At 51.5% G+C, this 22,370-nt stretch overlaps 1 protein-coding gene and 1 long non-coding RNA gene across 4 annotated transcripts; one reads left to right on the plus strand and one right to left on the minus strand.

The window, feature by feature from the left end:
• The first annotated feature begins 2,014 nt into the window (after nt 1–2,014).
• LOC144945640 (tektin-4-like) lies at nt 2,015–21,563 on the plus strand. 3 transcript variants are annotated; one of them, XM_078874184.1, is made up of 9 exons: nt 2,015–2,434; nt 2,729–3,859; nt 6,165–6,345; nt 7,607–7,771; nt 10,896–10,966; nt 12,211–12,354; nt 13,693–13,915; nt 14,374–14,528; nt 16,653–21,563. In XM_078874184.1, exons 1-9 carry the CDS (start codon nt 2,406–2,408, stop codon nt 16,864–16,866), a joined length of 2,313 nt encoding a protein of 770 aa, XP_078730310.1. In that variant the 5' UTR covers nt 2,015–2,405; the 3' UTR covers nt 16,867–21,563. The 3 variants fall into 3 exon arrangements, with proteins under 3 accessions (XP_078730310.1, XP_078730309.1, XP_078730308.1); XM_078874183.1 differs by having other exon boundaries at nt 2,015–2,415; nt 2,530–3,859; XM_078874182.1 differs by having other exon boundaries at nt 2,015–3,859.
• On the minus strand, nt 3,767–6,189 carry LOC144945641 (uncharacterized). The gene is made up of 3 exons (XR_013639699.1): nt 6,146–6,189; nt 4,390–4,493; nt 3,767–3,842 (listed from the first exon to the last, which is right to left on the minus strand). It is a non-coding gene; the product is annotated as an uncharacterized LOC144945641 (long non-coding RNA).
• Nucleotides 21,564–22,370: the final 807 nt, after the last annotated feature.

Below are 22,370 nucleotides of genomic sequence, written 5' to 3' on the forward strand. Positions count from 1 at the left end.
GTCGTCCTATCATTGCATACCTCCTCTATGTATTCCCGCATTGGTTCTTCCACTGGCTCTCACGCCGCTTGCTATAATCGTGTAGCGAGAGTGCAGCTAGAGTGACACCGCTATTGAATAAATGCGCGGTTTCATTGAGACGCAAAACAATGTTGCGGCACCTGCATCTTGAACATGCCGACTTTGCTTAAACTTTGTAGTAGATCACTTCTCTCTGCCTCAACGCTTGAGGAGGACGTCACTGTCACGTGTTGACTACGGGGTACACGTGACGTTAAAAGATCTCTGCATTTTCACGATGACTTCATAATTCTTAGGTCTTTTGCTGCCATGTTATTTTTTACACTGCAATGGTACTGTAACGGACACTGCTGCCGAATTTTTGGGACCTCATAGAACCATCGTATGTACCTACCACAATGTCTTTTATCGCTTTAATACTATCTCAAGTTGCCAACCGACACGAATGCAAATGTATACCCACATCATCGGTACCAAAGTTACATGAATCCGTCTGAATTATATGCTTGCGACAATGGAACCTAACTACAGAAACGAATCCCCATAAAGCTTAACATTTTGTATCTTTTGTTATTGAATCAATTTGAGGGTTGTGTTCACCTATGCTTATCACTGAAATTAGCTTTTGTTTTGTAATAAAAACCAACGTATCCAATATCTTACAGGAGTTGCTTAAAGTCTGTGTGTTGATGAGTGATGTCGTCTGAACGACGTTGTCGATTTACGTGTAAACGTCGATCTCGTTCCACGCTGCACGAGCCCGACGATTGTTTAACACGTCCCACGTGACGCGCCAAGCAAACGACGCTGTCCGCGTCACGTGGGACCACGTGCACACCCACGTGGGACCACGTGCTCACCCACGCGCCGACCACGTGCTCATCCACGCGCGGACCACGTGCACACCCACGCGCAGACCACGTACACACCCACGTGGGACCACGTGTAGACACACACCGAGACCTCGTTCTTTATTTGAATCGACGCTGTTCGCACAAACGGCGCGTCACGTGAGACTGCTTAACAATCATCGGCGCGTGCAGCGTGGAACGAATTGACTTGAATGAGAGGAGTGCATCGGTTAACATGGAGTTTGGGAAACTCTGATGCTGCAAACCCCGAACTCAATATCGGTGGAGTTGTCCAACAAAGAGTCGATCCACTCGAGTCGGCCACGTCTTCACGGCCGTTCATAAATGACGGCACGCGATTTTGGACGATTTTTGACCCCCCCCCTCGTCACACGGCGTCACAAAAAGTTAGACCCCCCTCAAATATGACGTCACAAAGCTCTGCCCCCCCCCCCCCCAAAAAAAAACATGCTTCATATTGTACCCTTAGGTTTTTTCGGTAAAGTCACGTAGGTAAAAAAATTATAACAAAATAAAATTACTGGAGCAGTTACACTTGATGACGGAGACTTGTGTTGCTTCCGAAACGTCGTAATTTTATTTAGTTATTTTCATTTATTATTATTATTTTATTATTATTATTATTTTACCTACGTGACTTTACCGAAAAAACATGCTTCATATTGTACCCTTAGGTTTTTTCGGTAAAGTCACGTAGGTAAAAAAATTATAACAAAATAAAATTACTGGAGCAGTTACACTTGATGACGGAGACTTGTGTTGCTTCCGAAACGTCGTAATTTTATTTAGTTATTTTCATTTATTATTATTATTTTATTATTATTATTATTTTACCTACGTGACTTTACCGAAAAAACCTAAGGGTATGAATTCTTGCAGTCACGGAAGCTTCAAATCTATAATACTTCAGATCGCTTTAAACGATTGTCATTGTAGTGCGTATTTAATGTGGCGCTGCACTCTGATGTTGTAGGAGAAAACATTTATTAAAAGTCTATTTAATTAAGTAGCACGTGTTGTCTATATTGATTTCAAATTGCGCATTTTGATGTGACGTCACATTTCTTACCCCCCCGTCACACATCGTCACAAATGTCTGACTCCCCCCCCCCCCAGGTGCGTGACGTCATTTATGGACGGCCCCTTAACACAACTTTGCAGGCACTCCCGCCTGCCTCTTGACACGCGCACTTGAATTCAAGGACCGTGCACTCAAGAAAGCGTTGTTCCCGTGACTCCCGATTGGCCTACGTACGGTGGGAACGAAGTTAAAAGGAAATACGAATGTGCCATTGCAGAATCGAGATGAGAACGAGTCTGGGAGAATCGGCGCGCCAGCGTATCCGGCGTCGATAGTTACATTGACTCGGATTATTCAATTCAATCTCTCCAATTTTCTAACTCGCCTGGTACAATTTAAACGTCGTGACGTGGGTGAAACCAGCCAGGAGCTTCCGTGCCACCCGTAGAGTTTGCTGCGATGTTATTTTTTTATGACACAATACGATTAAAATGTGTCCGATGCGTGTCCCCGTGTCTCTGTGTGTGCGTGTCGCCGTGTGTCTGTGTGTCCCAGTGTCTTCACGTGTCTCTGTGTGTCCCCGTGTCTCCACGTGTCTCTGTGTCCCCGTGTTTCTGCGTGTCCCCGTGTCTCTGTGTCTCTGCGTGTCCCCGTGTCTCTGTGTGTCTGCGTGTCCACGTGTCTCCCCATGTCTCTGTGTGTTTGCGTGTTCCCGTGTCTCCACGTGTCTCTGTGTGTCCCCGTGTCTCCACGTGTATCTGTGCCTCTGCGTGTCCCCGTGTCTCTATGTGTTTGCGTGTCCCCCTGTCTCCAGGTGTCTCTGCGTGTCCCCGTGTCTCCACGTGTCTATGTGTCTCTGTGTGTCCCCGTGTCTCTACGCGTCTCTGTGTGTCCCCCCGTGTCTCTGTGTGTCTCCCCGTGTCTCTGTGCGTTTGCCCGTGTCTCCCCGTGTCTCTGTGTCTCCCCATGTCTCTGTGTGTCTCCCCGTGTCTCCCCATGTCTCCCCGTGTCTCTGTGTGTCTCTGTGTGTCTCCCCATGTCTCTGTTCGTCTCCCTGTCTCTCTGTGTGTCTCCCCATGTCTCTGTGTGCCTCCCCATGTCTCTGTGTCTCTCTGTGTCTCCCCATGTCTCTGTGTGTATCTGTGTCTCCCCGTGTCTCTATATGTCTATGTGTGTCTCCACATGTCTCCCCGTGTCTCTGTGTGTCTCCCCGTGTCTCTTTGTGTCTCTGTGTGTCTCCGCGTGTCTCTGTCTCTATGCGTCTCTGTGTGTCTCTATGTGTCTCCCCATGTCTCTGTGTGTCTCCCCGTGTCTCCCCATGTCTCCCCGTGTCTCTGTGTGTCTCTGTGTGTCTTCCCATGTCTCTGTGTGTCTCCCTGTCTCTCTGTGTGTATTCCCATGTCTCTGTGTGTCTCTCTGTGTCTCCACATGTCTCCCCGTGTCTCTGTGTGTCTCCCCGTGTCTCTCTCTGTCTCTCTGTCTCCCCGTGTCTCCCCATGTCTCTGTGTCTCCCCGTGTCTCCGCGTGTCTCTGTGTCTCTCTGTGTGTCTCCCCATGTCTCTGTGTCTCTCTGTGTGTCTCCCCATGTGTCTCTGTGTGTCTCCGCGTGTCTCCCTTCCCCCCGACCCGTGTCTCTGGGCGGGGTCTGTGGCTCCTGGCAACGGCGTCGCGTCCCCAGTGACCTCGGCAGCCATCACCCCCACGACAACCTCCTCGCTCTCTCTCTCCTCCTCGCCTGTCTCCGTCTCTCTGTGTCTGCCCGTGCCATGGAGTCCCTCCACGCGGACGAGTCGGCCCCACAGGAGGAGGCGGCTTTGCCCCGCACCTGGTTCAATCCCGGCACCTGTAGCGACGACGTGGGCCCCGGCTGGGCTGTGCAGACTGCCGCGGGGTTTCGAGACGCGGCGATCGCCATGGAGGAGTGGAGCCTCCACAACCAGACGAGGTGAGACACGGGTGGGGCGCAGGTGGGACACGGGGGTGGGGCAGGTGGGACACGGGGGTGGGGCACAGGTGAGACACGGGTGGGACAGGTGGGACAGGGGAGACACGGGTGGGACAGGTGGGACACGGGTGGGACACGGGGGTAGGGCAGGTGGGACACGGGTGGGACAGGTGAGACACGGGTGGGACACGGGTGGGACACGGGGGTGGGACAGCTGAGACACGGGTGGGACAGGGGAGACACGGGTGGGGCACAGGTGGGACACGGGTGGGACAGCTGAGATACGGGTGGGGCACAGGTGGGACACGGGTGGGACACGGGGGTGGGACAGCTGAGACACGGGTGGGACACGGGGGTGGGACAGCTGAGACACGGTAGTATTTTGAATCTATACGGGGAGTCTTCGTCTTTGAGTAACACCACCACCACTGGCAGAGTGTATCCAAAACCCGGCCCTCTAACTCGGTCCCCAATAGCACGAATGTTGTGCTGCGTGTTTAGTTCGTTGTCCTTCCCACCCCCCACCGCACCTCTCGGATGAGCCCAGGTGGGCATCGTGACGGTGCGAGGAGGGAAGTGGAGCGCACGGCACGTTGTGTGCATCGTCCCGTTCGGTCATCGTGCTGTCAGCTGACTGAAGGCGCTCGACAAATATACATTCAGATTCGATGCGCACCATAAGTAAACAAAACGTTATTCGTGAATTTCATCGTGACCTTGACAGAGGATGAATCATTAACGCGTGCAGGGTGGACAATCATTCCACGATGCTTAATGATTAACCAGCGTCTCGCTGCCCCTGGATTGATTGTGCAGGTACCCGTATCCCTGTGAATGAATGTGTGGCACATGCGCTGCCACACGTCCTTGCATGCGCTCACGTCTCTACACGCTCGTGTGTGTGTATGGACATGTGCTGACATGAGTGTACAACAATGGGGTGTCTGTGTGTCTTTGTGTGCGTGCATTGTGCTTCATAGGTGCTCGCTAACAGCACTCGCCGCCAACAATATGTTGAAGCAAGGCCGTAGCCATGGAGTCAACTTTGGGGGGGACCAAATCTTCCAGGGGGTCTGGGGGTCTAAATTTGAAAACGAATTTCTGCCATTTCCTGCCTAAAATATTAAAAATGCACTAACACATGGGATGGACTTTTATTTTATCTTTTAAAGATAATCTCTAATAGTGTATTGTGCTACATTTCTCTTGTTTTTTTCTTTTTTACCTTTTCTTGTTTCATTGTATGTAATGGCAGAGATGAGGGATTTATAAAGTACAACCATAACACAATCATATAAAAAATAAACCTATTTTATAGAAATATATTGGGGGGGGAAATTTTGGGCATATTTGAATATGGGGGGGGGGGGGGGGGGTGTTGTGTGTGATGTCCCCCCCCCCCCCCATATACATTATAATTACGGCTTTGTGTCAAAGGCTTTCCGGGAGAGTTTATTTTGTTCTCTGTGTACGTCTTGACACGTGTCGGGGGAGCGGTGGCGCAATGGTTGACGCACTCTATCACGAACCCGGCCACGCGAGTTCGATTCCCACTCGCGACCGACAACAGCGGCGAATATCTCCCCTAGGTTGACTCAGCCTCAAACGAGTACTTCGTTGCGGTGGGCAGCCATCAGCACTGGGGGGGGGGGGGGGTGGTACGAACGGCGGACCGGCCGTCCGCACCGTCCGTCGTGTGCCGTGCTGGCCTTCAAAGTGCGAACGGCACTTGCCCCAACAACCCATTAGAGGCTACACGGGGGACCTTTGTCTGTGTACGTGCGTGCCAACGCGCGCGTGAATTCCCGTTCCGTGTTGACCGCCAAGGCAGCAGTGCTGCCACGCGGCTCTGGCCGAAGCTTTCGTTGAGGCTGGAGACGCGACGTGCACACACACACACGTGTCGTCGGTCTGTACAGGGCGCTTCAAAAAAATGTGAACATTTCTAAGAATTTGCAACAATATCACGATAAATGTGCCCTACGGGCACTGGAGACCACCTAGAGAAGATTCCAGGCACGTGTTGACAATGACGGCGAACACGTGGAGACTCTTTGAAGCTATTAACATCACATTTGTCATCATGTTACAGTGCTTATTATCCGTTCTTTTTCCATTGACGACGATTGAAGCACCCTGTGTATACACAGCGCATTGGGTACACGTGCCGTGCCATACGTAGATCACACACGTGCCCGACACCACACATGTGTTACACGTGTCGTGGCATACACGTAGATCACACACGTGTTCTACACCACACGTGTACTACACGAGTCGTCCTACTTGCTGTGCTGGCGCCCAGGCACGCCGAGACGCGCACCGCCGTGGAGCTGCCCGCGTGCGCGCGCACGGCCGCGAGCGCGCGGGTGGCGGAGGAGCGCGCGGGCGCGCACGCGCACTACGCGCAGAGCACGCGGCGCATCGGGGAGCGCCTGGCGCACGTGCACGCGTGGAGGAGCGAACTGGAGCGCGAGATCCACGAGGTGAGGAGGCGCCCGGGGGGGGGGGCTGCGCGCGCACCGCTACCCGCCCCCCAACGTGCGCACCCTCTAACCCCCACGCACCCCTCCATCCGCCCCCACGTGCACACCACCCAACCCATGCGCACCCCCCCCCCCACGCATGCACTCCCCCCCATTTGTGCACCTCCAAACCCATGCGGATCCCCCCCCCCACGCATGCACCTCTCCCTCCCATCCCACGTGCGCACCACGAGCCTAGTTTAGAATTAAAATATTTCTTCGTACTGCAGGAGGAATCCGATGAGCTATGAAGCTCTTTTTCATAGATGGCCCAGTAGGGGCACGGGGTCAGAACGTCACGACAACGAACACAATACACACGCAAGATCGGAGTGCAAAGTACTGGAATGACTTAAGCGCTGCTGCTGCTACTGCGGGCCCGTTGTGAGCAATCGGTAGTTGTAGATGTGGATTCTATTCTACTCTTGCGTACGATGGCAGCAGCAATGTTGTTGTTGTTGTCCATGAGCTCAAGGCACAATGTCGAGGTCTCCTGCTTCTGGCCACGATTAGAGGATTTCAGTGGTGAGGGGCCAAAGCTTCACAGCGATGCTGTATCTCACGACTATCATCCCGACAGCCGTCTGGGAGGGCATAATCTCACCAGCATTGATTAAAAATAAGCAAAGTTTGGACAGGTTTTAAAATAGTATCTCATCAGGAGTCGGATTTTTGCTCGGATCAACGCTGACGAACGACCAGATGTTATCGGTAATGATTCCTCTCTTCAAGGCTTGGGTGCGAGTACGATGCAACATTTATATATTACAATCTGTTCTCCTATAACGCGTAATTTGACAACGCGAATTGGATATAACACGATGAATGTGTTTGGGAACTAATTTTTATAACGCGGATGCGAATTGGATATAACGCAATTGAGCAAACAGAACTATGTCGCGGGAGCAGGGATAAGCGGTCTCTGCGTAGCGTCATCACACAAGGCGGGATGCTGCTGGATGCTTCGAGATGCTACCCACGCGCCTCCGTGTTTGTTCCGCCTGCGTTACGCGTCTCACGTGTTATCGCGGACTGTGCCTAACCCTATATATATATTCTTTTTGTAACGCGATAATTCCATAACGCGGAGACAGGAACGCAACTACCACCGCGTTGAAGGAAAAACAGACTGCACAGGCGCACAAGACGTTCGCGAGCGTCTGCGCGCCAGCGAAGCGGGCGCTCAAGAGGTCCGCGTGCGTTGTGGGTGGACGCCTCGCAGGTGACGTCAGAGACGGAGCTGCTGGTGGAACAGAAGCGGCGCCTGGAACGAGCTCTGGACGCCACGGAGATGCCCCTCGCGCTCTGCACGGACAACCTCCGCGCCCGCGAGCGCCGCCCGGGCCCCGAGCTCGTCCACGACGGGCCGCACGAGCAGCTCCTGCAGGCCCGCGATTTATTTACTATTTCAGCCACAGGCAGTGGCCCAGGCGGTGACAAATACAATCTGTGGGGTGTCGTGAACTGCGGTGGTTCTCTTACAGGGCGACGGAAGAAGCAGTCTAGTCGCACCTCCGGTTAGCACCGTTGGCTACGTACGGTGCGAGATGCGAAATAAGTTGAAACTAAACTACTTTTTATTTGACCAGGTAAAGCCCACTGAGCTATATAGCTCTTTTTCAGAAGCAACCCGACCACATATTATAGCTCGACGAAATGGCTTATTGCGTGGAAATTTATAGCAGCCAAATGCTTAAACACATGTTGATTCTAAATGTGGAGAGAAAATCCGGAGGACCCAGAGAAAGATCCATGCGACCGTGGGAAGAACATGCAAACTCCAAAAATACAGCAGGCATCAGTGTCGGGATTGAACCCACGACCTCCTGGACACCAGGCGAGGTAGTTAACATCTAGCCACCGTGGCACCACCATCATACATACATACCATACAGTCGAGCATTTAGTCAGAGACACTGTTTGCCTATTCCACGTTGGTTTTGAAGAATTCATAATTCCCAGTCACCCTCAAGTAATCCAAGTTGTCAAATCAAGATTGAAGCATAATATTGCATAGCCAAGTTTCCTTTGACCAAATCAGCCAGAGTTCACCCGATTCCCTCGTACCTAAACGTAGCACTGAGCCTGAACAGCGCTTCGATGAGTGACACCCACACACTGCAGGCGTTAGACGCTGTGTAGCTACTTCTGTACAATCCATTGTCTCATGCTAGGCTCTAATGCACATGATTCGTGTTCTCCACCAAACCCACGCTGACCACGTGACAGGGTATGGTCAAATGACCCCTTCGACCCACACAGCACAGGGGGGGGGGGGGGCCTCGTCCACAAGTGGCGAGACACAGTGTGGGCTCTCTACGTGGACACGCCAGGCGCAGTGAGTTGACGATCTGGACCTGGTCACAATTGACTGCACCCAAAAAAAATCACATCAAAGTCACATTTCATTTCATTACCCAGGTTGGTTGGTTTGTACAGCAGGGCCTGCGTGATCGGCATAGCCCCCTCCCCCCTCTTCAGTGGCAACTGAAAGGGGTTTCTGTAATGAGCTGTCGTGCTGTCACCCTCACGAGGCCACCCTCTCACGGGACACGACACGTGATGTTTCCGTGAGCTCTGAATGGAGAACTTCCTTGGCCTTGTTAGCACGACCATTGCCTTGGCAAATTGGTGATGTCATTTGAAACGTTTTGCCGACCTGGTAAACGAGGCCCTGGTAAAGCACGGACTGGCGGTGGGGTTACATGGGGAGTTTGTTATTGTGGGGGGTGAGCGGAAGGCCGGCGAAGTGTTGGACAAAGTGTCCCCTCATCCTGAGATGTAAAACTGAAGCAACTCGGAATATTCGTCAGCAGCTGGTTAGGGATTCGTGGTTGTCTGGCTCGCTCAGGAGGTCGGCAAATCTGCGGCTCTGGAGCTCCGTGCGGCTCTTCCAGGAGGACTTCTCCGTGATGTGATTTGTTGAGAGCCACCGTCTCGTAATCACCACGAGCATTGCGCGTTTGAAATGTTGATTTTATTTTTGGTTATAGAATTTTAAAAAATGTCTCTTCTTGTTATTTTGGTTTGCTGATCCCTGGTCTCGCTCAATGCTTGCACTCAAACTGATTTCCTCTTCACCGTATGTGGTGGCCTTTACAGGTTTTGTCAATAATAATGGAATACCAGGGTAGGGTGATTACCTCGTCTGTCAAGTCAAAGAACACGTAATTCATCAGCCCCGTGACCTCCTAGATTAATGTTTGCCAGTTGTATTTGTCTGCACAAGGGGAATGTCAAGCAAGCTGGAGGTAACCATTGATGAGGCCACAGCTTTGAATGAGATTTAATGTCCAGTCGTTTAAACTGATCGGAGGTGACCCAGACTCAATGGTTTGCAGAAAGTTAATTAGGGAAATGGCAGGCAACTGATGTAATTTAGTTGTAGACGGTCACTGTGAGGAAAATACAAATAACACATTCAACTTATTTCCAGATTGATAAGTAGATTATTATATTATTATATTGTCGACAATATTTTAAATTTCATTTTATTCCTAACTACGTGACTTTACCGAAAGAACCAAAGAGTATATATTGTAGACACCCTAAGACAAATTACGAAAACGGTATTTAAAAAAATACACGACTATTGATTCATAATTGTTTTTTGTTTGTTCAGATCGCGTAATAAAAATGTGTCGTAAATCCTCCTCCACCCGACAGGGCCAATTACTAAAGTTGCCACGTGGTGCGGGATGAGCAATCTCGCACGACATTTAAAGCGGTGCGGACATTTGGCCTGACGAGTTACTCCCAGCATCACCAGGCAGCAACAAGGATTGATGGCTGGTTTAAGACACACTCTGTTTACGCGATCTAACCATAAAATAATCAGAATTTGATGACCCCAGGTGATTCACTCGCCCCAGTCAGTGATTGTGGAAAGACAGCAGCAGTCAGAACATGCAGTTGCCAGAACATTGCTCCCTGCAACGAAGTTCCCTTCTTCACTCCGCTGTCCGGATATGGAACTGCCTCCCTGATGAAGACATTGTCAACGACATCACCGACTCTGGTGTTCAGGCCTTCGAATGGCGAGCACTCACGTGGTGCATCTCCTGACTTCACCCGCACGCCTTGCAGGGACTGAGTCTTTGAGCTGCAGTGAACCCAATGATCTTGTCCGATTCGATATACTAATGTCTGATATAGTTATTGTTCACAATATCACCCAATTAAACAAATACATTAACAAAAATATTAATTAATGGTCTAAACAAAAGTCATAAGCGTTGTCATTCGTTCCGGTTGAATCTGCGTTTGCATCACAGCCGCGCGGATCACTTGGAGGACTGTCGCGAACCACTGCTGGTCTGAGTCCATGAGCTGCAGTGAACCCAACGATCGTGGCCGATGAGATGTACTCGTGGCTGATGTGGCTATTGTTCACACTTGCTTTGCCCCACACTTCCCCGTAGCAGCACGATGACGACGCACCGTGACGGTCCCGTACTGATGTTCATTTACCCCCTCACCGCCCCCCCCCCATTCTCTCATTCCTCTAACAGGAGGTGGAACTTATCTCCAGCGTGCAGGCACTGCTGAGGCGAACCCTGGACAAAGCCAAAGAGCAGATACGGTGAGGAATGCTTTGGGAAAGAAACGACCACCTGCCTATTTAACGGTGATGCGTGTTGCTGCTCGTTGAGGGAGATCGAATATAATCGATCTCGTCGAACTGGCGGCCTACGTCTGGACTTGCAAGGCAGATATCGCCAGTTAGATTTAGAATCTCCCAGCACGAAAGTTGAATGAATGATCTTAATACAACAATAACAACAACAACCCCCCCGCTTCTGTCCAGCCCAGCAGTATACAGCGCACGTGTACCCCACGGGTGTTGGGCAAGGTTGCGTCTCGTTCGGTACCCCCATGACATCTGCCCAGCGTGGAAGAGTAGGCCAAGTAGAGCAGACACGCGTAACCTCGTGGGCCGGGCACAGCACGTGACTTCACGTCACGCAGCCCTTGGCCACATGAGGGCCTGCCACTTCGAACGGTGCCACGAAACGATGTTCATTCGTTAACCGCAAGCAGCTTGGCAGCAGCTAATTGTGCACCAGAAGGGAACATTTCTGTGGCCTCGCAACGCTGCGTGTCTCATCTCGGCACGCTCGGCCACGTCAAGGATTCAGTGCAGTGACCGCAGCGACCTGAGGTCAGTGCCGGATGATCCTAGTAGCAAAAGTACATGCTACGGAACCCGCACTTTCAAGGGCCCCGCGCTGAAATGCTTTCAAGCTATCAACTCTGGTTCAGTGATTCTGCACTTGCTCTATTACTATAGTACTATATCGACTTTATGAACGACTGGGTGTTCAAGGTTAGCGATTTGTCGTATTATCCGGCTGTATCTCAAGTGAAAAAATATAATGACTTTACTATGCAAGTAAAAAAATGTGTGTTTTAATATTAATATTTATTTTAGGGCCCCTTAGGTGCGTGGATCGATGCGTTGCGTCGCCCGCTGCACGCTGCGTGAGAGTCCCCATTTGACCCCCGGTCTGGAAAAGGTTCCTCTAAACCCCCTCGAGTGACCCTGGCGGGCAGGCGAGGGAGTCAATGTTGGCACGAGCGTTGCGGGCGCGCTGAACGCCGCCCCGCCAGCCCCCCCGCCCCAGCCCTCTTCACCTCCCCAGCCCTCCTCACCACCCCCCCGACGCTCCTCACCCCCCCAGCCCTCCTCACCCCCCAGCCCTCCTTACCACCCCCCCAGCGCTCCTCCCCCCCAGCCCTCCTCACCCCCCCAGCCCTCCTCACCCCCCCAGCCCTCCTCACCCCCAAGCCCTCCTCACCACCCGCACCCCTCCTCACCCCCCGTAGCTTGAACCGCGACGCGAAGCAGGAGCTGGAGGCGGATTGGTCGGACAAGCACGAGGCTTACGCGGCGGACGTCACGTGCGGGCACCTCAACAACCAATCGGCAGGCGCCGCGCGGCACGCGCACGCCGCCAGCGCGCACGAGAAGTGAGCCCCCCCCCCCCCACTGGGACGTCGGCATCGTGGGGGGCGGGGGGGCTGGGGGGGGGTAAAGGTCGGTGTCTCGCATATTGCGCCCTCAGAACGATTGTTTTAAAGGCGCTTTATACATTTGAAAAAAATATAATTGTTATGATTATAATTATACAGTGTATTTGAGTTTGCTGTTCACAGGTTATGCGGGGCTCTGTACTGTCATTCCGCTGCTGGCTCAGGGCCTCGCCACGCGCCATGCGGGGCGCGGCGAGCCGCTTGACCATACTTCACCTCACTCCTCAGTCGGGGGGTTTGACGGTGTGGAGGTTCGATGTGGGGTCGTATAAACTGCAGTCGGACAATGGATTTCGCTGCACCCTCGGTCCACCCTCTCGTGCAGTGCTTCTTAACCAGGGGGTACACGCTGCACCCCCTGGAGGTGCGAGATGCCCTTTCTGGGGGTGCGAGACGTGGCCAGATTTTTTTTTTTAGTAGGTAACTCATCTAATACACAAATTAAGCAAGGGAATATTTCGATTTAAAGCTTTCGTGACTGCAGGGATTCATCTTCTTGGTTAATTCGGTAAAGTCACATACGTGACTTTCCCGAAAGAACCAAGAAGATAAGCAAGGGCATGTTAAGTACAATTACTTTACTCTTTGGTTCTTTCGGTAAAGTCACGTAGTTGTTTCATCAAACGCTACGTGTTTATTAACATGATACACACTGTTTTAGGATTGAGAACCAAAGGTGTGCACGGCTGCTCTCGTCTGACAGAGCCACCGTTTTGCCCACATCATGGGTCCAGCGTGGCGCTGAGACTGAGACAAATGTCCCCCGAATTGTCGCAGAAGCTTTCGGGGGAGACGCGGGGACAGCCTCTATGCGGCCTAGACCACCCCTGTCCCAAAGCAGGGACGTGTGGTAATTAAGGTGGTTTGGGTTTAGATCGCGTTAATAATGTACAGTATCATTGTGTCGTTACACCCAATACCAACACCCCGCCATTCGCCCCTAAGTGACGGTGACGTCACCACGGCGCCTGTGCCAGGCCAGGTGCACTTTGAGGCCACGTGAAGTGTCGAAGGCTCGCTGACAGGAGGTCACGGGACAGACTAAGGTGCCATGGGTTGGCTAACTGAGATGACTGGCAGATGCACCAGCTGTACCCCCTACCAACTTGCTGTATTTTATCCGCCCGTTGCTCCGCTCGTTGTTGTGAGCGTCGATCCTCTACCCTCCGTTGTTGTTGGAGGGTGCTAACCCACCACCACCCTCCACCCCCCCTCCGCCCCCCCCCTCCACACCTCCTTCACCCCCCTCTCCACCCCCCCCCCCCCTCCGCACAGGACATTGACGGTGAGCGGCTGGGAGCAGCGTGCGCGCGCCAACGTGGAGCGAGCGCAGCGCGAGCGCTCCGTGTCGGCGCGGCTGCGCGAGGTCGCGGGCCTCCTGCTGAGCGACGCGGCGCGCGACCTGCGCGACCGCAACGAGGGCGTGGGGCGGGCGCTCGAGCAGCGCGCCCGGGAGGTCAACGAGGTCAAGGTGGACCTCGAGCACCAGCTGAGCAAGGTGGGGAGACGACGCCGCCGCCGTCCGTCGTCCTCCGCCGACGCTTTGTGTCCGGTCGGTGGGCGCTGTTTTTGTTGTTGTCGTTGCTTGCCCGTCCGTGGGCTGTTCGTCCCCCTTTGAGTCGCCCACGTGTGCGTGCCCACGTGTGCGTGCCCACGTGTGCGTGCCCCACGCGTGCGTGCCCCACGTGTGCGTGCCCACGCGTGCGTGCCAAATATACAGCAGCAGGCGTCAGGGTCGGGATCAAACCCACGACCTCCTGTATACCGGGCGAGGTCGTTAACATCTCCCAGCCACCGTGGCGTCCCCTTGGCGGGGGGGGGGGGGCTCTCTAAATCTCCCTCTAGTGGAGGCCCCTTCCGCCAGCAGTGGCGTTAGAAAGCGCATGTCACGACAACACCGTCACGGATTTGCGCCCCCCCCCCCCCCCCCCGGCCGGCCGGCCGCCACTTGTCCAGGTCCTGGAGGAGACGTCGGCCCAGGAGAAGAACGCGAAGGAGCTGGCGTCGGCCCTGCGTGACCTGGAGGCTCCACGCAGGGTCACGGAGACACGACTGCGCCTGCGTGGGACGCGGCCCTCCTCCGAGCTCTGCCACGACCCCGCGCACGAGAGGTGCGTGCGGCCACGCGGGGCCGCGGTTATCAAAGTTGTTCTCTCTCAATACTTTCACGTGGTCCAGTGTTTACACGTACCCTTTATCTCCTGCTTAAAAATGTTGTCTTGAGTCTCAGTGAGGCATTCATGGATTTTTTTTTAAACACACGTAATTGGTGTGAGCATTGTTGCTATTACTGCTGGAGGGAGGATAATACAATGTCTGCTGTACCCTTGCCAAGACGCGTTCAGCAAACCTGTCCCACAAAAGACATACGTGTTACACAGATCAGGAATATATGTATTAATGAATTGCATGACAAGCTTGAGCAAGTAGCTGCAGATATTCTAAATAGCCAAAAAAATACATGTTATGTTGACGCTTCCATTGATATTGAAAGTTTTGAAGTCAAACTCAAAACCCGATGTAAGCCTGCAACACTGAATTTTTTTTATATCAGGTGTAAATTAAACTACAAAGAGAGAGAATCGTAGATACAAAAGAAGAGAGAGAGATGGCGTGGGGTTGAAAATTAGAAGATTTGGAGGGGCACAATGGACGGAGGTGGAAAGAAGTCGTGAAGAGTGGAGAGGCTGCTGGAGGCCTTGGCCCATCAGTGGGACGTTAACGGCAGATTATGAGTTAAATCAGCTTTTGGGATAATATGATCTCGCACATCTCGAAGGACTTTTTTGTTGTTGCTGTTTGGTTGTGACAAGCTTCGCCATGAAGGCAGATGGAACCCAATCGATTAATGTTAGCGCCCGCATTTCAAAGATAATGCGATTTTTGGCCAGGCGCCATAATCTAGGCAGCCACATTGAGGCAGCCAAATAGCTTCTTGTTTCTTTGCTCGGCGGGGTAATGGAGCCCACTACATTTTTAACCACTGCAATTTAAGGCCTCGTCCATTGACATTACAAATGTCCACAAACTTCACAACAAATGCACGTACGAGGGCTGTGTTGTTTGATGTATTGACGCTGACGTGATGTGGACTGCATTATGGAGGTGGAGGTGGGGTGTTATGCCAGTGGGTGTGTCTTTGATGTGCGTGGGTGTGTGTGTGGATGTGTTGTGTGTGTCTTTGATGTACGTGGGTGTGTGTGTGGATGTGTTGTGTGTGTGTGGATGTGTGTGGATATGTCGTGTGTGTGTGGATGTGTGTGGATGTGTTGTGTGTGTGGATGTGTTGTGTGTGTGGATATGTTGTGTGTGTGTGGATGTGTGTGTGTATGTGATGTGTGTGTGTGTGGATGTGTGTGTGTGTTGTAGTGCTGGGTCACCCCACCCCCTCGCGTGCCATGTCGGCCTTCATGGGCGCTCGCTCACAGCACTCACCCCAACCGCTGGTTCAGGCTGTACAGGGGATCGTCGTCTTTGTATTGTGTGGGGAGAGGTAGTGCAGCGGTTAGCTACAAATCAGGCGACCCGAGTTCCATCCCTGCTCATGGTCACCAACACACCAGTGACGGCGATGATCTGAACGGCTCCTGGGTCTCCCCTAGGTCGACTCAGCCTCGTGCCGGCCTTCATGGGTGCTCGCTGACAGCACTTGCCCCAAAAGTCTGTTAAGACTACACGGGGGATCTTTGACTTGTTTATTGTGTGTGCTTTCGGTGTTTGTGTGCCGACAAAACACGACGGAGAGCTCTAAAGATTTTCTTCGTGAACAGGGGTTGGAAACGAAAATATCAAGAAGAGCCATCGTTTTTTAATTCGGTAAAACAAATCTATATTTCAAGAGCCACAATGCACGTGAATACGATGCCCATGGTAAACTGGACTCCCATGCTAAACTGGACCTAAATGGTGAACTGTGCTCCCTTGGTAAACTGGACTTACATGGTGAACTGGACTCCCATCGTCAGGGTTCGGCAACTCAAGTAACAAGCAGGGCCATCTTTTTCGAATTCCATCAAAACAAACCCTTCAATATCTCAAGAGCCGCAATGCAGTCCTTAAAGAGGCGAAAGTTGGCGACCCAAATTCATGACAAATGCCAAAATATACCCCGCTGCCTTTGGGCCCTGCATGGAGCCCCCCCCCCCCCTCCGCTTCAACACGGCTCTGTGTGCCCCCCCTCCCCGCTTCAACACGGCTCTGCGTGCCCCCCCCCCACCCCCCGCACGCGCGAGCAGCCTCCTGGAGGAGCTGGGGGAGCAGCACGCGCGCGCGGAGTCGCTGCGGGGCTCGCTCGGGGAAGCGGAGGCGGCGCTGGACGCCCTGGGGGCGGCGAGGGCGCAGCTGCAGCACGAGCTGGCCAACAAGGCGGCCAGCATCGCCACGGAGCGCCAGCGCTGCATCCCGCCCCGGGCCGGCTTCCCTAGCGCCGTGCGCCTCTCCGGCTACTGAGGGGCCCCGTCCTGCTCCTCCTCGCGCTCCGCGGCCGCCGCGTGTCAGGGTCACGCGGGGTCAGTCGCCGGTGGAAGCGAATTGGGAGCGGTGGGTGGGTGAGTGGTGCAAGGCCGTAATTATAAGAAATATCACGGGGGGGACACATCCCTAATCTCTGCGATTACATAGACAATGAAACAGGAAAAGGTAAAAAAGAAAAAACAGAGCAATGTAATACAATACACTATTATTGATAAAAATAAATAAAAAGTCAATCCCATGTGTTAGTGAATTGTTTAATGTTTTAGACAGGAAATGGCAGGAGATTCATTTTCAAATGGGGGGGGACCCCCAGACCCCCTGGAAAAGTTGGTCCCCCCCAATGTTGACTCCATGGCTACGGCCTTGGAGTGGTGAATGGGTCCTTTGACATGCGCGTGGAACTTCTCTCGCAACCGTGTGTTAGACAGCCGTGGTCATCGGAGGTGCGGGGGAAGGACAACAAACCAAAAACAAAACAGCGAGGCAATAATCATCAACTGAAGTAGGATTCTCTACGCTCGTGATGCAAGCAATACGCCATGGATGTCAGCATCCATGGCTGTATTCACGAGGCGGATTGAGACGATATGAATGAGATTAAAAAGAATACATGTGTTTATCAAATCCTGCCCCTTGCTCTTTGTGTTTGCCGGGGGGCTGGCGGAGCCATCGGATCGGGCCGTGAATTCGACACCGCGTTGCGCCGCACGCCCCTCCTCCGTTGCCCCCCTTCACTTTTTCATCCTTCATGCCGTGCCCTCTCGTCACTTCATCCCAACCTGCACGTCACCGCTCGCTTGATCGGTCGCTGGTGACCAATCGTCGACGGTCCTCTCGTGGAGAGGCGAAGCGACGCCGCATTTAGGAATATGCGTCAGCCGTGGTCTGAGTGGGGTTTCCAGTTCGAACGCGGTGCCGTTAATTCGAATGCACTTTCGTGTAAAAGCAACGCGATGGATGCAATACGTGCACCGTATAGCATCGTCACTCGTGCGCCGCCTTAAAACCCTCGAATGTTGAAATCAATGCAATTTATAAGGCGGTGAATGACAAATAATGGTGAATAACAACCCCGCACGTGAGGCTTTCACAGACGGCTGCAATAAGAAGGAAGCTGACTGAGGAAACGCCAAGGCCACTCACGAGCGAAAACGGAACAGATTTCCCGTTTTTTTGTAAAACGGGAAATCACTCAAAATACAGAACATCTGGCAACATTTCATTTGAATCGTGTATCAACAGGGAGTTACTCGAATATCGAAATAACAATGAGGGTGATTTTGACCAATTCTTTCATCCTAATTCTTAATGTAAATGCAGTAATTAGTCTGATCTGTGGCGTCACCTTATTGCTTGTGAACACTGTAGGACTTGAGATTAAAGTTGTCTCTTAGAGTAGCAGCAACGCACACGGCCCTGATGCAGCGATGGCACTTTTCACATTTTCCCCAACATGTACTAAACATCGATAACCATTAGCCACTCATTAGCGATGCGTGATTTCTCAGAAATAGACTTGGGATGGAATCAATTTGACGCAAGCCCTCTCCGCTAACCGCGCGATGAACGCGCCGCAGGGCCCGAGAGAGCGAGCGAGAGATCTTTGCTGCACGCTGACGTGACGGAGCGCGCGAGAATGAATACGTTGAGGCGTGTGTGCGCTCAGCGTATTGTCGGACACTCTTCTTCTCCTGCGCGTTTGTCACACTCGCGCGGAGCTGTTGCGATGTCATCGACGACCTTCTCCACGCTGCCCCGTCCTGCGCCATCTCTCGTTCCGCTCCTCGGGCCACCGTGTCCGATCGCCCCACATCGCCCCTCCACCTCTCCTTCTGCCTTCCTCCTCATCGCTTTCCTTCCACTTGCTTCACTTGCCACCTTCTGACCCACATCATTTTCCTGCTGTCTCTCCACATGATCGAACCACAGTGGCCTTTTCTCTCACTTCTTCATTTCTCACCCCCCTGTCCTCCCTTGTTAAACCCAACATCCACCGCGACATTCCTCATCCTCCTCTCTGTGACGGCCACAGATTGGTCCTCCCTCTTTCTCGTGCCCCGGCATTCGGGCCCCATACAACAGCGCAGGTCTTGAAGGGTCGTAGGTGCTCAGAATGTTCGGTCACTCGCGTGCGCGCCTCTGGTTTGTCGCTTGGGACAAGAGCGAGGGGATGTTGTGTGTGTGTGCGTATATATACAGGGTGGTGCACACAAATACGGACGCTGACATATCAAAACTAGACAAAGGAGAATCAATCTACGGGATGGTCCAGCTGTCTTGTGTCCCCCCCCGCACCCCCATTTAATGATCTAAAACGTCACGTTTTTTTAAATTAAAAGTAAGGTTTATTTTAAAACAGAAATGAATGTGCAAAGACACAAAAACATGTTGGTGGTCAATTAATTGGGGGATCACCAGACATCTGGACCACCCTGCATATTGCAGCGCTGCATACAGCCGTCTGTGCCGTGCTTCGGTTGAACTCGAGTGTTTAACCAACTTTGTTATCATGCAGCTTTTAGTAGGACAATGTCGTTACGGGAATAGTTTTTTTGGTTTGGGTTTTCACAGCGGAGGCCATCAATGATTGCGTTTTTTTCCCCGCTTTCGGCTACATTTTGTAATGATTTGCACTGTGGTGTTGAACGTCTGCATGTGTGTTTACACGGATTCGATACACTGCTCAATTTAAGTTGATCTCCCCACAACTCTGGCTGGCAGGCCACTGAGATTCACACAGTTGAGACCATCATCATACAATGGTTCGTCACACAGCAGCGAGACGAGCTTCTTCATCGCTCGCCTGCAGGCCTAAATGTTCCCAAGAACTCCCCCTCTGCCTCGTGACTTCCCCCTCGTGCGTGGACGACTTCTTCTTACTCATTTGCCGCATGGCGGTGCAAGTCCGCCGGTGGAAACTGCGGCAGCCTCCGTCCTGTCGACTCATCTCATCCAGACAAGGCCTGTGTCCATACTCTTTGGTTCTTTCGGTAAAGTCACGTAGGTATAAAATAAAATAAATTAAATCACGACGTTTCGATTGCAACACAAGCAATCGTCATCAGGTGGGAAAACCACAGCAATATTTTTTTTTGCTGAAGTGGGAGAGATGCCGTGGTAAGAGGTTATATAGGTAAGAGAGGGGGGAGGTCGCCCCCACCCCCCTTCCTGTTTGCCTAACCACGTCTCAGTAAAATTTTGACTTGAAGCTTTCGTGACTGCAGGTAGATAGGTTCAAAGAAAATGACAAAAATAACAAAAAAAACTACGACGTTTCGATCGCAACACAAGCGGTCGTCATCAGGATAGGGAAAAAAGATGATAACGTCGTAGTTTTTTGTTATTTTCTTTGAACCGATCTACGTGACTTGATCGAAAGACCCAAAGAACTCGTCTCAGTTATAGTTTCGCGACTTCCCAGGAGCCTTCTCGGCCGGTTAATTTTCCGCTGCCAGTATCTTTAAAAAAAATGTCATAGTTGCGTCTACCCAACTGAAAGAAATGATCGAAATTAAAGCATACACGGCTTTTAGCCCGCAACGCTGCAGTCTGGATCCCATAGTTGTCAACCCATACGGTTTACCCCGGATTCTCTCCATGGAAATTTAATTTTCCCATCCATACGGCGTACAGCCGTTTCAATCCGGGCAAAAAAATCAAACGGCAAAATAAAAAAAAATCGTGGAACAGCATCAGCGTGCAAGATCACAGACAGTATAGCACGATAAGTAGCATCATTGACACCAATTATCAAATATAATGCGTTAAACTGTTTTTGTTTCGTAACATAATAATGTCTATTTGTTTGTGTGTTCACCCTTGTGATGGGACTTTGTAGGATGAACGTTGAGATTTATAAGGACACGGGGTGACCAATACGGTCTGAATTGGTCTGTAATAAGGTAGGGCACTGATTAGGAGTTGACAGGTATGGGATGAAAATGCTGGCAATGTTGATGGTCTAATGTGGGTCATCAAATGACTACACGAAGCTCATAACGCAAATTCGGTTTTTAATTTCGGCACTCCCCAGCTTAATAGTACTGTTTTCTTCGTCTTTTTAAAAGTTTTTAAAGTTTACACGTCTGGCATGCGATGGAACGCTCTTTGCGGAGGGTGTGGCACGTTCAGCGGTTGGATAAAATTGAGACTTGTTGAAGTGACAATTGCACGACTCCACTGCTCGTTGTCCAACGTCAAATATAATAATTTCAACGGAGGGTATAACGCGGCCGCGCAGCATTCACGAAGTCGATGACAGAGAATGCCTCGGAGATGCGAGGAACCGCAGACGAGCGCGAAGGCAGCCACGCAGTGAGCTCGCACCAAATTCCACCCCTCAAGCTCTGCAGTCCTCTATATGTGAAGGTGTTATCGGCAAATTGATGAGTGTTTATGCACTTTGGGGAGGACGGCGGAACAATTGGATTAGGTCATCATGGAGCTTTTCAACTCTTTAATGTAACGCCAAAATGTGGATAGGTCAGTAAAAAAAAAGCATGCCCTGCTTCTTTACCGAAAATGTTCGTGTCTCTTAATCGTTCTCATCCATAATTGCCGCATCACTGCAGATGGGAGGAACGTCACTTTGCGCGCGTCATCACCCAATGCTTCACTGTGTGTACTTGACAAGATGCCTGCTGTAGCACAATAAACGTGTCACGTGACACTAACCTATGTGTACACCTTTCTTTATAAACAAGTTGCCACGCAGGCGTATTAATATATATCTTGCAATGCGTGCGTAACATCGCGCAAGACAATCGATGCACGTATGTTGTATATAATTAGTGTTTGTGACCTCTGTAGCCACTGGAGCAGGAAGCGGTTCTCAATATGTTGGTCACGTGAACCTCCGCACCCCGCCAAAGCCTTTTAGGGTGTAGTGGGGTGCATCCTGCGGCATGGACACCGTGTAGGAGAAATGTCAAGTGCTTTCGTCTACGCAACGCTGTGGTGACACAACACGCGAATACACAACATGAAACACATGCCTTGCCAACACAAACCACACGAATACACAACATGAAACACGTGCCTTGCCAACACAAACCAGAAAGGGTAAACCCAATCCTTATAATTGGCACGTTTGTTCACGTGCGAACTTGATTAATTGTCCCTGTCGGGTGGAGGAGGATTTACGACACAATTTAATTACGCGATCTGAACAAACAAAAAAACAATTATGAATCAATAGTCGTGTATTTTTTAAATACCGTTTTCGTCATTTATCTTAGCGTGTTTACAATACAATAATCTACGTATCAATCCGGAAATAAGTTGAATGTGTTATTTGTATTTTCCTCACAGTGACCGTCTACAACTAAATTACATCAGTTGCCTGCCATTTCCCTAATTTACTTTCTGCAAACCATTGAGTCTGGGTCACCTCCGATCAGTTTAAACGACTGGACATTAAATCTCATCCAAAGCTGTGGCCTCATCAATGGTTACCTCCAGCTTGCTTGACATTCCCCTTG

This window comes from Lampetra fluviatilis, chromosome 38, assembly GCF_964198595.1.
Source record: "Lampetra fluviatilis chromosome 38, kcLamFluv1.1, whole genome shotgun sequence".
NCBI classification, from domain to species: Eukaryota; Metazoa; Chordata; class Hyperoartia; order Petromyzontiformes; family Petromyzontidae; genus Lampetra; species Lampetra fluviatilis.

Coding starts and splice junctions, on each gene's coding strand:
- LOC144945640 (XM_078874182.1), top strand. CDS start 2,406: ATGTGTCCGATGCGTGTCCCCGTGTCTCTGTGTGTGCGTGTCGCCGTG. Junction 7,772..10,895: donor CGCACGAGCAGCTCCTGCAG/GCCCGCGATTTA, acceptor TTCCTCTAACAG/GAGGTGGAACTTATCTCCAG. Junction 13,916..14,373: donor TCGAGCACCAGCTGAGCAAG/GTGGGGAGACGA, acceptor CCACTTGTCCAG/GTCCTGGAGGAGACGTCGGC.